General features: G+C 43.1%; 1 protein-coding gene across 1 annotated transcript in view; it reads left to right on the top strand.

The window, feature by feature from the left end:
* The window catches only part of LOC124034621 (protein O-mannosyl-transferase TMTC2-like), a 182,535-nt gene that overhangs the window by 156,515 nt on the left and 10,030 nt on the right, over positions 1 to 15,990 (top strand). Inside the window, exons 9-11 of the mRNA XM_046348038.1 lie at positions 1,825 to 1,906; positions 3,897 to 4,011; positions 7,973 to 8,036. Of these exons, the coding sequence (XP_046203994.1) occupies positions 1,825 to 1,906; positions 3,897 to 4,011; positions 7,973 to 8,036 (261 nt within the window). The remainder of the gene's footprint in view (positions 1 to 1,824; positions 1,907 to 3,896; positions 4,012 to 7,972; positions 8,037 to 15,990) is intronic.

Raw genomic sequence — 15,990 nt, 5'->3', positions numbered from 1 at the left:
CTTTGTGTGTCTATTTGTCTATCTCTCTTTGTGTGTCTGTTTGTCTCTCTTGTCTCTCTCTCTTTGTGTGTCTATTTGTCTATCTCTCTTTGTGTGTCTGTTTGTCTCTCTTGTCTCTCTCTCTGTGTGTCTGTTTATCTCTCTCTCTTTGTGTGTCTGTTTGTCTATCTCTCTTTGTGTGTCTGTTTGTCTCTCTTGTCTCTCTCTCTTTGTGTGTCTATTTGTCTCTCTTGTCTCTCTCTCTCTGTGTGTCTGTTTGTCTCTCTTGTCTCTCTCTCTTTGTGTGTCTGTTTGTCTCTCTCTCTCTTGTGTGTCTGTTTGTCTCTCTTGTCTCTCTCTCTTTGTGTGTCTATTTGTCTCTCTTGTCTTTCTCTCTTTGTGTGTCTGTTTGTCTCTCTCTGTGTGTCTGTTTGTCTCTCTTGTCTCTCTCTATTTGTGTGTCTGTTTTTATCTCTCTTTTGTGTGTCTGTTTGTCTCTCTTGTCTCTCTCTCTTTGTGTGTCTATTTGTCTCTCTTGTCTCTCTCTCTTTGTGTGTCTGTTTGTCTCTCTCTCTTTGTGTGTCTGTTTGTCTCTCTTGTCTCTCTCTCTTTGTGTGTCTATTTGTCTCTCTTGTCTCTCTCTCTTTGTGTGTCTGTTTGTCTCTCTTGTCTCTCTCTCTTTGTGTGTCTGTTTGTCTCTCTTGTCTCTCTCTCTTTGTGTGTCTATTTGTCTATCTCTCTTTGTGTGTCTGTTTGTCTCTCTTGTCTCTCTCTCTTTGTGTGTCTATTTGTCTATCTCTCTTTGTGTGTCTGTTTGTCTCTCTTGTCTCTCTCTCTTTGTGTGTCTATTTGTCTCTCTTGTCTCTCTCTCTGTGTGTCTGTTTATCTCTCTCTCTTTGTGTGTCTGTTTGTCTATCTCTCTTTGTGTGTCTGTTTGTCTCTCTTGTCTCTCTCTCTTTGTGTGTCTATTTGTCCCTCTTGTCTCTCTCTCTGTGTGTCTGTTTATCTCTCTCTCTCTTTGTGTGTCTGTTTGTCTATCTCTCTTTGTGTGTCTGTTTGTCTCTCTTGTCTCTCTCTCTTTGTGTGTCTGTTTGTCTCTCTTGTCTCTCTCTCGCTTTGTGTGTCTGTTTGTCTCTCTTGTCTCTCTCTCTTTGTGTGTCTATTTGTCTATCTCTCTTTGTGTGTCTGTTTGTCTCTCTTGTCTCTCTCTCTTTGTGTGTCTATTTGTCTATCTCTCTTTGTGTGTCTGTTTGTCTCTCTTGTCTCTCTCTCTTTGTGTGTCTATTTGTCCCTCTTGTCTCTCTCTCTGTGTGTCTGTTTATCTCTCTCTCTCTTTGTGTGTATGTTTGTCTATCTCTCTTTGTGTGTCTGTTTGTCTCTCTTGTCTCTCTCTCTTTGTGTGTCTGTTTGTCTCTCTCTCTCTTTGTGTGTCTGTTTGTCTCTCTTGTCTCTCTCTCTTTGTGAGTCTATTTGTCTCTCTTGTCTCTCTCTTTGTGTGTCTGTTTGTCTCTCTCTCTTTGTGTGTCTGTTTGTCTCTCGTCTCTCTCTCTTTGTGTGTCTGTTTGTCTCCTCTCCGCTGCAGTGGATTAGTCACAGCCTCTGTGTACAGATATATTTGTACAGATATAAGTGTGTTATTATTAAATGCTCAGACCAGGCAGTCAGCTGTGCCAAGCTGTACTTTCAGGGTAAATCTTTTTTTAGGATGACACAAGGTGTCATATTACGATTTAATGTTACATTAAGTTTGTGGCTTAGAAAAATCATTATGTATTATAATAAAATGAAAAGCATCTCAACGGCAACAAATACTGACAATTTATTTAATTTCCTCTCCCTTCGTAGGGTCAGAAGACTGAAGCAGAGAGGTTCTTTCTGAAGGCCATCCAACTAGACCCCACTAAAGGAAATTGCTATATGCATTACGGTAAGTACTGCCATTCTGGGTCAGTTTCTTTTGATTCACCAACATTATATTAAGGTTACAAATAAAGAAATGATCATGGTCAACACACATCAACACAGTCGTGAAGAGGGCACGACATTGCCTCTTCTCCCTCAGGAGGCTGAAAAGATTTGGCATGGGCCCTCAGATCCTCAAAAAGTTATACAGCTGCAGCTTTGAGAGCATCTTGACTGGCTGCATCACCACTGGGTATGGCAGCTGCTTGGCATCCGACCACAAGGCGCTACAGAGGGTAGTGCACACGGCCCAGTACATCACTGGGACCGAACCCCCTGTCAACCAGGACCTCTATACCAGGCGGTGTCAGAGGAAGGCCCTAAAAATGGTCAGACTCCAGCCACCCAAGTCATAGACTGTTCTCTCTGCTACTGCACAGCAAGCAGTACCGATGCACCAAGTCTGGAACCAACAGGACCCTGAACAGCTTCTAAGACTGCTCAATAGTTAGATAAATAGTTGACACTTTCTGCACTAATCTCTTTTGACTCATCACATATGCTGTTGCTACTGTTTATCGTCTATCCCGTTGGTTAGTCACTTTATCTGTTATGCGGGTGAATGAGGACCCAAAAGCGACTTGGCGAAAACAGAGTCTTTAATCCAGTAAAGTAAAATACAATCAAAAAAACACAACTTCCACTCGTAATGACGAGAACCGACTGGAGACTCGATCTTGAACAGCAGGTTGCCTCGGGAAGGCACTTGAACCTAGCAGACTCAGACACCTGCTCACCACGCAGCATCTGAGGGAAACACGACACGACAGGGCGATACACAAACACAGCACGGTGAACAATAGATACAAGGATCCGACAGGACAGGAACGGAAAACAAAGGAAGAAATAGGGACTCTAATCAGGGGAAAGGATCGGGAACAGGTGTGGGAAGACTAAATGATTGATTAGGGGAATAGGAACAGCTGGGAGCAGGAACGGAACGATAGAGAGAAGAGAGAGCGAGAGAGTGAGAGAGGGAGGGGGAGAGAGAGGGATAGAAAGAGGGAACGAACCTAATAAGACCAGCAGGGGGAAACGAACAGAAGGGAAAGCATAATGACAAGACAATATATGACAAAACATGACATTATCCCTACCTATATGTACATTTCTACCTTAATTAAGCATATGACAAATCACATTTTATTTTATTTGATACTAAGTCACTTCAACTTTCCTCTTTGAAATGTGCGTTTGAGAGGGAGTGCCAGTAACATAATTTGTGGTTACATACATTTTGATCGATCATTCGTAAAATGAAATCATTTGTTTCATTTCTTGATATTTGAAGGAATTGCTCTTTACATATTCTTAACCACTCCAATAAAATACCAGTTGACATATTGAAATCTATCCCTTGCCATTGCAGTGTTTCTAAGCTGTAGGTGCTCTGCAATACATCGGTAATCAGTCATGGGCGAATCAGTCTTTCCTTCACATAAGGCTTGTTGCAAGGTCTACATTCACAGCTATTTAGGAAAATATACTTGGTTTCGCCCAGTGGTTTGAAAGCATGGTACAGTAGTGGAGCCCACCAAAATCAACAGACTATTAATTCCTCCCAGTTCGTGGCTCCTTCAGGGGTCCACACTCTAGCGTTATTAGGGAGGTCTACAAAGGCCCTGCTCTACATTTCAGCTGCACCTCAGACGTACAGAACTCAGATCTCCAGCCAGGCCTGACGCACATGTAAGAGAAACATTCCTATCACAACCCTACTAATTGGACAAATGGGCCTGAGTGATGGCCAAAGAGTGATGGTACGCTCCACTCGTATCTTGTGTTTCAGCAAATCACTCTTAGGGCTGACAGAGGCTTGCCTATCTCCCCTGGCCAAAGGCAATATTCCCAGCCACTATTCATCCCTCTCTAGGAATACATCCACACACCGCGTTTTAACATGGTGTTCCTGTTCTCTCTCCTTCCCTTTCCTTTCACCCTCTGGCTGCTCCCAGGTCAGTTTTTGTTGGAGGAGTCTCGTCTGCTGGAAGCGGCTGAGATGGCGGAGAAGGCAGCTCGTCTGGACAGCGGGGAGTTTGATGTGGTCTTCAGCGCAGCCCACATGCTCAGGTGAGTGTTGGATGGGACAGACACACTGAGAGGGAGGGGACAAGGGCTGGAGGAGGGAGGAGACAAGGGCTGGAGGAGATAGGAGACAAGGGCTGGGGGAAGGAGGGAGAGCATCTACTGTCTATGCTTTATTCTAGGGCTTACAGCTCTCCTCTGCCAGTGTGATTTACTTGACCAGCTTCTGTAATCCCCTTCTCTACTGCAGCGAGTGGTTGCCAGGGAGCTGCCGTCTTGTCTTAGTGCGGCGCACGGCTACGTGCCTCTGCCTCGTCGCTCCCTCTGATGTTTCTGTCTTATTCATGCGGAGCCAGTTCCAAACCAGAGCAAAGTTCAGCGGCGCGGCGTCTGTCTCACAGCTCTCCTGGAAGCTGCAAGGTGCTGTGTTTCAAGGCACAAGGCGCGAGTGCAAATTTGTAAATAGAGGAACATGCCAATTTAGAATATGCCACACGGACTGAGAGAGGATTACTAGAGCCAACAATATTATATTTCCCTTGTTAGGACTTACCATGGTTAATCAGGGGTTTTCTGTGTGAGGATTACTACTGCAGGCTGTGGGAAATTACGACTACTAAAAGAGTTAATGCGATGTCTTGAATCATTGTGCTTCGGGTTCACTTTCTTGACCAAAGACAGAAAGAGGCCATGTCATGCAGCTGTGTATAATGTCTTTATCCAGCTGGTTTTCACAAGGTGTCCCACTGCACATCACTATGATCCAGGGGGATGTGCACCACCAGCATCCCAGCCGTCCATGCTTTACAGAGCCTCTTCCAGGGTCAGGACCCCTGGCTGTTAAAGAGGGTCTCAGGCTGGGCTCATTGAGGGACTCCCCACTGCCACGCTGGCATGGGGTCTCTCTCCTCTGGAACTCATGTTCTTTATGTGTTTGTCTTGGAACCAAGACGTGGAAGGCCCTCGGTTGGTGGGGGATACTAGTGAATCTGAACAGGGGAGGGAGAGGGTGGGGAGGAGTCGACTTTAAGATGTACAAACCTTCTCTTATTGCTCTCTGGGGCTCTTGGTCTTTGACAAGTTTACTTCCTTGCTATCCATTTCCCCCGGCCTTCTTTAAACAATCAGCACGTTATTCCAAACCTTCGTCCGGGTCTACAGATCAGTGGAAGCAGCCAGCAGACGAGGCGAGGCGAGGCGAAGGAAAGGGAGAGGAAGGTTGGCTGACTGCTAGCTCCCAGGGGAATGTGCTAATGCTGCCCTTTAAGTGCTCAAATCCCTCTGCAAGCCAGGCTGTGTGGTGTCACATCACTGTTCTGGAAACCCAGATCTGTTTGACAGAAGAAACAAGGAACAATTGAGTAACGTTTGTGTAACAAGTGTGTCTTGTTGCACGAGACAGATGGGCTAGATGTCGTTAGTACACAGATCGTACACTGGCGGTTGTTACTGGAACAATTAGTTAATTAAGTCATCTGTATTTTTTAAATGAAGTAATGTGTAGTGTCAGCCGTGTGATTTGTGTGTCTGTGCGTCTGCACCGGGGTTAATAAAGCACATTTAGATGACCGACTATCAAGGCTCGTTTCATCCAGGGAGTTATTTATTTTCGTTCACTCATTATCCCTATTTTCCCTCTCTCTTCCTCTCCGGGCTCTTCTGGTTCTCCTCTCTCACCAACAGCTGTATCTCAGTGGACGGGTCTAACCGAAGGCAGAAGTTTAGGTTGTTTTCTCCCATTGTGCTTGTTGTGCTTTCACAACCCACTATCCACAGGCAATCCTTTGCCACTCACATTAAAGATCTTGTTTGTCTGGTGACAATGATGTGGCAGTTCTCCAGTCTGATAACGATGTGTTTATAGACCTGAAAATGACATAGAATTAGATTAATTCTTGAGACAATATTCTATTCTGAATATGATTGCAACACATGGTTACGGTCACAGTTAGACAACAAACCCATCTTTGTCATTACTGTACATTTTATGGAACTTAATATTCTTGGGCTCTGCCTCCTGGAGTTGAATTAAGACAAGGTGTTTCAGGTTTCGTTGTGAGGACACACACCAGTTCCCACACCTCCTACACAAAGGCCTTGAACTAAAGCGTATCAATAATTCTTTGAGTGAGGCAGTGCTCTCTGCACTGAGTAATGATTCTGAATGAGTCTCAGTGATTCTCCACCCTCATTAGAGCTGGAGACACAGTATGACAGATGCAGGAGACAAACTGTGATCCTATACATCAGTCATTCTTCTTGAGTTTGATCATGTCGTGTCCGTCCAAAACATATATCATATCAGTTCACACTATAGAGACTCATTCACCCCACCACTGGTGTTACCTCATAGGGAAAGCATCCACTCCCCATGTCTGTTGGCCAGCCATTACCACTGTGGCCTAACGGCGATGTTGGTCACATATGGAGTGGTCTGTTTGTTTTGAAACGAGCCACAAGGGTATCAAGTGTTGTTTCTTGGAGTCATTTGTTTTTGTATGTATATTTAGTTTAGTTTAACCGTCCTAAGAATACACAATGACCCATTATCTTACCTTATGAAGTACAAACCTTTTTAGCATCTCAAATGTGATTGACTGATTTGGCAGAACTAACATTTCATGGGGGGAAAGCCCTAGAGCTGAAATTGGGGTGATTTAAATGTCATTGTCGGATGCTGGATAGAACTGTTTTTGCTAATATTAGAATCACATGCTGTATGCTAGTAATGCAAACTGACATAAGATTAAGATAGCACGTTTACCAAAACTGCTTCTCGTGCCTCAATCATGTCATATTGTGATGACAGTTCCACGGGAATAGGACAGCACTCATGCGCTACGGTATGACATGTAGCTCAGGTATTAGCTCTATTGACACCCTATGAGATTTCGTTCTGGGTTTAGAGACTACTCAGGTGTGGTGTTGTCATGCTAGTTGTGGAATATGAAAATGTCTGTATATGCCGTATGGAGGAGGATACCATATGGAGGAGGATACCTTAATAAGATCAGACAGACTTAATGGAAGCCCAGTTCAGTTCAGATGGGCTCGCTTTCATCATTACGACTCAGGGCTCCGGAGCCAGCCGTCCTTGACTCCGTCCTTGACTGTGTCAAAGTTAAACTGTTTGCAATGAGACAATTGCTACCATCAGTGAAATGCAGCTGCAGGTTGTAAAAATGATTCCTGGTTTACAGGAATATGAATAAACGGAAAAGCTCTTGGCCAAAGGGAAAGAGTCACACAGTCAGGTACGATGGTAATCTAAGCGTACTGGCGTGGTGTATTGTACACGGAGATGAGCATATGGAAGACATTCTTGTTTTGACTGGATTTTTTATTGGAGCGTCTACAGACTTTAAATACTTGAAGTCTTCTGGGATTCTCAGGAGGACATCTGTCTAGAGGTGCCTTTACCTTAAAATATGTTTTTTCACTGTCTTTCATTGTATGATTTGTTTTATTTGTGGCATCCTTTACAATTTCATTAGATATGATAATCGTATATGTCCAATGTTTTTGTAAGAAATACTTTAAACCTGCAAATGATTTGACATGGATTTTGTGACGATCTTCTTCCTAGGCCTCAAATCCTCCCAACCCCACTGACCTTCAGTACCAAAAACAACAGATATTTTTTACACAGAAGACAGGAGACTCGCCTTTGAAGTTATGTTTGTTCTTACTAAGGCAGTGGTTGATGAGAAGCCTATTTTAATGACACACAGGTCAAAGCTCATGACATAAAGGTCACAACCCCGGATATAATGGAAACAACCAGGGCATGCTGTACACCACTCAGCATGGGGTGCTGTCTGCTGAAAGGCCTGAAAACAAACTGCCTGTTTCATTGACTCCTCTAATTTCGACACGGCATTCTCTCCTCAGCCTGTCCTCACTGACCCCGGAGCAGCAGTAAACAGACAGAGGTCAAGGTCTCCTCTGAACCCTCTGAAGTTCGAAGAAATAATTGATGATTGTTTTTTTTTGCTTTCCTTTGCAGACAAGCCAGTCTCAATGACGCAGCCGAGAAGTATTACGGACGGGCAGCCAGCATAAGACCCAACGTGAGTATATCAACCTTTAATCCAACATGATGGACACTGTCTGAATCACTGGCTGGGTGGCTCTCTGGCCAGTGGCTCTTTGGTCAATCACTGGCTGGGTGGCGGTTTGGCCAATCACTGGTTGGGTGTCTCTCTGGACAATCACTGGCAAAATGACTCTCTGGGCAATCACTGGCTATGTGGCTCTCTGGCCAATCACTGTCTTGCCTGTTTCCTCATAATGGCCTTTATTGTTAAAAGAGTCATCAGAGTTTGGAGAAAGACATGGGTTAAGTTGTCCTGGGCTGTAAAGGTTTGTGTGTGCAGCATCAATCAGAGACTTCAAGGGAGGGGCCAGGGCCATTTTAGGGTGGTCAGATTGAAAGGAATAATGATAATAACACTTAGTCACAGGGCTTTGGTGTGTGGATAATGAATAGACCCAGATAGTTGAGTAGGCTATCGTTTGACAACACAGATGTTTGAACTGCAGTGGGGGAAAGAATGTTTGGCTTCTGTGGTCTTAATGTTAGTTCCTGATTGGAAGAATTCACTTGTCAAGGAACAATCAAAGTGTGTCTGGATAGTGTCAACCGACATTGATGTTTGATTCAGCCAACTGAAATGTTTCCTGTAGATACAAACGTACAAAATACACAATTTACACGGTTTACCCACTATGTTTATGTAATGGTAGTGAGTAAAAACGTTGATCATTTGTTTGAATACATTCAAATATCTGTCTGGCTTCAATGGACTATCTTGTATTTATGAGTCAAACTCCCACCCTCTTAGAGCAGCACAATCCTCATTATTGTCATAGTTCAACTAAAGGCATTGATAGAGACCGTACACCAAAGAGGTGAAGGTAAAGTGTGAAACTCATTTCCATAACTCAGTGCTACTAATAGTATAGACCCCCAGACAGTCCCCGCTGTGAAGACACTGTGATTGTTGTAAACTAACACAGTTATTCTGTTCATTTTTTATTTAATTGTATTTATTTAACCAGGCATGTCAATTAAGAACTAATTCATATTCACAATGATGTCCTACCACAGCAAACTGGAAAAAGGAAAGAGAATAATGTATTTGGTGTTGGAGCGATGCAAGCTATCCAACCTTACTGTTAAAAATAGTATCTCAAATTAGAATAGTTCTTGTTTGTGCTGCTTGAAGTGTGAGAACCACAATAAGGTCAGAACATTGGCTGACATCAGAGCAATATATTTAGAGAGTTAGGCCACATGTTTAAATATTCCCCATGTAATGTTAATGGGGAGCTAACATGGCTGCCATAGAATGTTGTAGTGTCATGTAAATATTTCATGCAGAAACAACATTGGCCCAACTGTCTAAATAGGTTGTTATCAATAAAAGGTCACAATAAGGTGCACAGTGTTTTGCCTGCTGGGGGGCAAGCTGGGGGGCTATCTAGCTAATAACAGATCACGTCAATACGGCTAGTTAACAAGCTAACTTTCAGAGGATAAACTAGATGGCTATATGGAAATATTGTTTGATTTGCTTGCCATCTAGTGGTAATGACATTAGTCCGACTGACAACTTTATCAGGACGAGGACTTGCCGATGTCAAGCTCTGTCCAAAAGCCTAATCTCTGATGAAGCAAGCTAAATGACACTACATGCCAAATGGATAGGCTACCGCCACGTATCTAATACATGATCAACTGATGTGTACTGGTCATGAAAAGCAAGCAGTTACTTGCTGTATAACTCTGATGATAAAGCTAAATGTGGAATGCTCTTCAAGATATTATGATATTAAAACCAAATAGTCATAACATTTATTTAACAATCCCTTGAAAACGGTATGTAGTTGTCACTGATTTTAGTTGAGCTGGGGGTTTCCTTGCCCCCCAGCAGCCAAATTGAACGCTCTGCACCCGTATTGTTACTTTTTAATGATAATATATACGTGGCTCTGGCTATATTTTTGCCCTCGGAGCAGCAAGATGATTGGCTTTCCTATGTACTTGTCTATTTCAGGAACAGATCATCATTATAATATTTACACTTTAGTCTCTTGGCATCCACAAATATGTAAACATGCATTCGATGTATCCAAGTTTCAGCCCAATGCGGTCACATTGTTGGGATGCCTCCCTTGTCATTTCGCTTGCTTACAGTGGAGGCTAGGTAATGATTGAGGATGTTCATCCATCTTCCCCAGTATTACCCTTTGTTCTCTCGAAAAATGTTCCTGTCTATCTTCATTTGTGATTGCTATGCTTCAACTCCTGTATAGCTTGACATTCAAGCACTGGCATTTTCATATTATATTAAGTCCACTTGTCCGATCACTTTACTTAGGACTGGACGATTGGCTTAACTCAATGGCTTTGGTGCCTCAACCCTCCCCTTCTCCTTCTGTCCAGAGACCAGCCTATCAGAGGCCTGCTTTGGTCACCATGAAATTACAGCATCTGTAGTCTTTACGTTTGCCAGTCCAATTAGATATGGTCCCTATGCTTTCTAGTTACAGTGGCATAAAGTAGGTTTATGGCCAGTCGTTGCTCCCTCCTCATCATACTCCCATGGTTTTAAGCAGCTGTTTCTTCTGAGGTCCAGCTAATATACTCCACATGTGGTGACGCTTCCATTACAACTACATGCCAGAGGAAAGGTTTGGAGGGTGTGGAGGATCGCTGGGGCGGGGATCTTTTGAAGTTCGACTGGAGAAGGACTAAAAGGAAAAGCAGGAAGAGAACGAAGAGCAGTAGAATCCCTACCCAGGAGTCCTTGCACACCATTATCTCTCATGTGTAAGTGTCTGAGGCTGAGGATATAAAGGCCTAGCCTGTGATGGTATTTCATTGTGTTCAGTCCAAGGAGCCAGAGGTGTTCTCCTCCAGGGGCCTCAGCTTTTACTTCCCCTGATTCTTTCTTCCCAGACAGCTGGGTTCAATTAGTCTTCCTCAAGACAGTTTGATTAAATCAATCCCTAAAACATGTTTACACACTGTCACACCCCCCTTCTCTCTCCCTCGCGCGCTCTCTCGTTCTTGCTCTCACTCTTTCAATCTCTCTCTCTGTCACACACACATGCACCACACACCCAAATATTATGGTAAAGTACAGAATTGCAAATCAGACAACCAACTAGGCTTGGGCATTATACAGATTTTCCTAATGTCATACCGGCCGTCACTCATCCCAAGATTCACGGTATTACCGGCATATCACACAAGGGGTCGCTAAAAACACAAGAAAAGCCCATCAGGCCTCTATTATCATGCCCATCAGGCCTCTAATCAATGCGAACCAAATTTGCACAAACTAATAGAGAAATCAGATAGACGCTGTTAGCTAAATGCTAATGAGCGAAAAATAACAAAACTCATTGCAAAGACAGGCAAATCCAGCTCATAAAGTTATACAAGCATAGCTAGTAGCTACCGAATGTCATTTTCAGTGAGTGTAGACATTTACATGCGAAAATGAACGAGAGAAATTGTGCAAATGGACAAAGTTGTGATGCATGCTTTTCTGAAAGAAGAGCAGCATACAGTATATCACAAGAGTGAGTACACCCCTCACATTTTTGTAAATATTTGAGTATATCTTTTCATGTGACAACACAGAAGAAAGGACACTTTGCTACAATGTAAAGTAGTGAGTGTACAGCTTGTAAAACTTTGTAAATTTGCTTTCCCCTCAAAATAACTCAACACACAGCCATTAATGTCTAAACCGCTGGTAACAACAGTGAGTACACCCCAAAGTGATAATGTCCAAATTGGGCCAAAAGTGTCAATATTTTGTGTCATTGTCCAGCACTGCCTTAACCCTCTTGGGCATGGAGTCACCAGAGCTTCACAGGTTGACACTGGAGTCCTCTTCCACTCCTCCATGACGACGTCACGGAGCTGGTGGATGGTAGAGACCTTGCACTCCTCCACCTTCCGTTTGAGGATGCCCCACAGATGCTCAATAGGGTTTAGGTCTGGAGACATGCTTGGCCAGTCCATCACCTTTAACCTCAGCTTCTTTAGCAAGGCAGTGGTCGTCTTGGATGTGTGTTTGGGGTCGTTATCGTGTTGGAATACTGCCCTGCGGCCCAGTCTCTGAAGGGAGGGAATCATGATCTGCTTCAGTATGGCACAGTACATGTTGGCATTCATGGTTCCCTCAATGAACTGTAGCTCCCCAGTGCCGGCAGCCCTCATGCAGCCCCAGACCATGACACTCCCACCACCATGCTTGACTGTAGGCAAGACACACTTGTCTTTGGACTCCTCACCTGGTTGCCGCCACACACGCTTGATACCATCTGAACCAAATAAGTTTATCTTGGTCTCATCAGACCACAGGACATGGTTCCAGTAATCCATGTCCTTAGTCTGCTTGTTTTCAGCAAACTGTTTGCGGGCTTTCTTGTGCATCATCTTTAGAAGAGGCTTCCTTCTGGGACGACAGCTATGCAGACCAATTTGATGCAGTGTACGGCGTATGGTCTGAGCGCTGACAGGCTGACCCCCCACCCATTCAACCTCTGCAGCAATGCTGGCAGCACTCATACGTCTATTTCCCAAAGACAACCTCTGGATATGACGCTGAGCACGTGCACTCAACTTCTTTGATCGACCATGGCGAGGCCTGTTCTGAGTGGAACCTTGTCCAGTTAATCCGCTGTATGGTCTTGGCCACCGTGCTGCAGCTCAGTTTCAGGGTCTTGGCAATCTTCTTATAGCCCAGGCCATCTTTATGTAGAGCAACAATAATTTTTTTCAGATCCTCAGAGAGTTCTTTGCCATGAGGTGCCATGTTGAACTTCCAGTGACCAGTCAGTATGAGGGAATGTGAGAGCGATGACACCAAATTTAACACACCTGCTCCCCATTCACACCTGAAACCTTGTAACACTAACGAGCCACATGACACCGGGGAGGGAAAATGGCTAATTGGGGCTAATTCCACCTCACACACAATCAGACCACTACAACACCACAGAAGAACAATAACATACATGTAGCCGGTATACATATATTTAAAAATAAAAACTAGGCAAGTCAGTTAAGTACAAATTCTTATTTACAATGACGGCCTACCCTGGCCAAACCCAGACGACGCTGGGCCAAATGTTCGCCGCCTTATGGGACTCCCAATCACAGCCAGATGTAATACAACCTGGATTCAAACCAGGGACTGTAGTGACGTCTCTTGCACCTAGATGCAGTGCCATAGGCTGCTGCGCCACTCAGGAGACCATCTATGTGCTTTCTTTTTAAAGGAGTTACATTTCGTTGTGGTCAGTTATGGTTATTATTTTCTGTGTTCTAGTTAAAACGCTCCGTCCTGCAAATTGGTTCCTAAAATCTTATCCCGCACTTTGACCCATCAATTGCAGGGTCAAATACAGGGTAATTTATTACTTAAGCCAGTAAAAAAAAGTACCATGACCGTTTAACCATGAAATCTGGCTTCTCATGTGATTTAAACGTATAGAAATGTTTTTACTTCTTCTGCTAGAGGATATTGCTTTAGCTACAAAAGTACCAGTCCCGCAGTCTGTGGTTACCGAAGCACTTCTAAGATGAAATCACAAATTATTATTTTTTCTGGCAATTAAACGCTTTAACACATTGGAGAAAGCGGGAGTGGGAATTCCTGGTCAGGCCAGCCTTTACTTTGGCCCCAGCCACTGTAGCCAATGTGTTTTCTTACATCTGTTAAGGGATACGCGGGGCTCTCTAAGGGACAATGAGATTATTCCACAAGCAAGTTTGATTTATTTATCAATTTAATTCCCCCTATGAGAGAAGAGGCGATATTGGACATATTGTTCCCATCGAAATGCTCATGCATGGAGCATCACTCATCTAACCTTGACACTGGAAAAACAGAGATGATGAGTGTCTGAGACCAGAGCAGAACAGAGCAGAGCAAAGCACAGCTGAACACGACTTCTACTGCAGGTAACACAGCTCAGATTACTGTGAACAAAGCAAGACAAATGACCAGACAATGGGAGAGTGTCTGTGGTTTTATGTCCACAGACTTTATGTCATTGATGACTAGATGACCAAAAAAGCCTGAATTGTAGTTCACTGTCACCATGACATTAGAAGTATTTTAGGTCGCATACCTTCAGAGTAACGCTTCTAGGGCCAAGGTTTAAGGGGTCAGACATACAGGTAACTGCCAAAATAAATAAAACACTTGCGTAAATGAGGGATACTAAGTATTTAAAGCAGGTGCTTCCACACAGGTGTGGTTCCCATTTAATTAAGCATTAATTATCCCATCAAATCAAATGAAAATACAACAGGTGTAGACCTTATGAAATGCTTACTTACAACCCCCTAACCAACAATGCAGTTTAAAAAAAATATGGATAAGAGTAAGAAATAAAAGTAACAAGTCATTATAGAGCAGCAGTACAATAACAATAGCTAGACTATATACAGGGGGGTACCGGTGCAGTGTCAATGTGCGGGGTCACCGGTTAGTTGAGGTAATATGTATATGTACAGTGGTTCCTCCATTAATAGTGGCGAGCTTACGCCACGTGACTTAGATGTCATTTGTGGTTTAGTACGGTACCCTGTGTCACCTCTTATTGCTCCTGGCCAGCGCAAGTGGGAGTTTTTTATTTTTTTGTTTAACCAGGAAGGGCTCATTGAGATTAGAATCTCTTTATCAAGAGCGCCCTGGCCAAGATAGGCAGCACCAAGTCATTACAAAAAAATTACAGACAGACAACAGGAAATACTACAAGTAATCTAGTAAAAACTATTGAATTCACAAGAGTATAAAACAGCAAATAAAAACATTGACAGGTCAGGGAATCAGCCTCAAAATCCTTCATCAGTGATTTAAAAACACCAATCGGGACAGGTTCTTCCAGTTTAAAAGTATTTTGTAAGGTGTTCCAAGACGATGGCGCAGAGTACATAAAAGCCCTTTTACCAAATTTAGTTTGGACATTTGGAACAGTTAGCAGGAAGTCCAGCGAACGAAGAGAGTACCCACCACATTTCTGAACAATAAAAATGCACAAATAAAAAGGTAGTTAACCCAAAATGGCTATGTAAATAAAAGTATACCAGTGACTGAGCCTACGAGTGACTAGAGAAGGCCAGCCAACCCTGGTATACAAAGTGCAGTGGTGCGTAAGGGTTTTGCAGTTTTAAAAAATCTCAAAGTGCAATGGTAAAGAGTGTCAATTGATCTCCAACACTGAGCAGAAACATTCATCTATAAAATATCCCCATAGTCTAGTGAAGGCATAAATGTAGCTGACACTAGCCTCCTTCTGGCTTCAAAAGAAAAACAGGCCTTATTCCTAAAATAAAATCCCAATTTCAGCTTAATTTTTTGCTAAATTGTTGATTATGCAATTTAAAAGAGAGGCCGTCATCAATTAAAATTCCAAGATATTTATATATATATTTTTTTTTACCTTTATTTAACCAGGCAAGTCAGTTAAGAACATATTCTTATTTTCAATGACATCCTGGGAACAGTGGGTTAACTGCCTGTTCAGGGGCAGAACGACAGATTTGTACCTTGTCAGCTCAGGGGTTTGAACTCGCAACCTTCAGGTTACTAGTCCAACACTCTAACCACTAGGCTACGCTGCCGCCCCATATGAGGTTACAACCTCAATCTCCTTGCCCTGACAGGTAGTAATAGGTGAAAGGTTCAGAGGTCTATTTCTTGCATTAGAAAACACCATTAGTTTAGTTTTGTCAGTATTGAGGATAAGCTTCAATTGACACAAGGTATGTTGAACAGTATAAAAAGCAGTTTGCATGTTCTGGAAAGCTTTTGTAAGAGACGAGGCACAACAGTAAATAACAGTATCATCAGCATAAAAATTAAGTTGTGCATTTTGGACATTTTTGTCTAAATCATTTATATAAATAGTGAATAAGAGAGGACCAAGTACAGAGCCTTGGGGCACACCAATCAAGACAGACAATTTAACTTCTTGCGTCGAGATAACGCA

This window comes from Oncorhynchus gorbuscha, linkage group LG01, assembly GCF_021184085.1.
Source record: "Oncorhynchus gorbuscha isolate QuinsamMale2020 ecotype Even-year linkage group LG01, OgorEven_v1.0, whole genome shotgun sequence".
Taxonomy (NCBI): domain Eukaryota; kingdom Metazoa; phylum Chordata; class Actinopteri; order Salmoniformes; family Salmonidae; genus Oncorhynchus; species Oncorhynchus gorbuscha.
The sequence above is the reverse complement of the archived record's forward strand: the minus strand, read 5'-3'. Positions and strand labels throughout refer to the sequence as shown.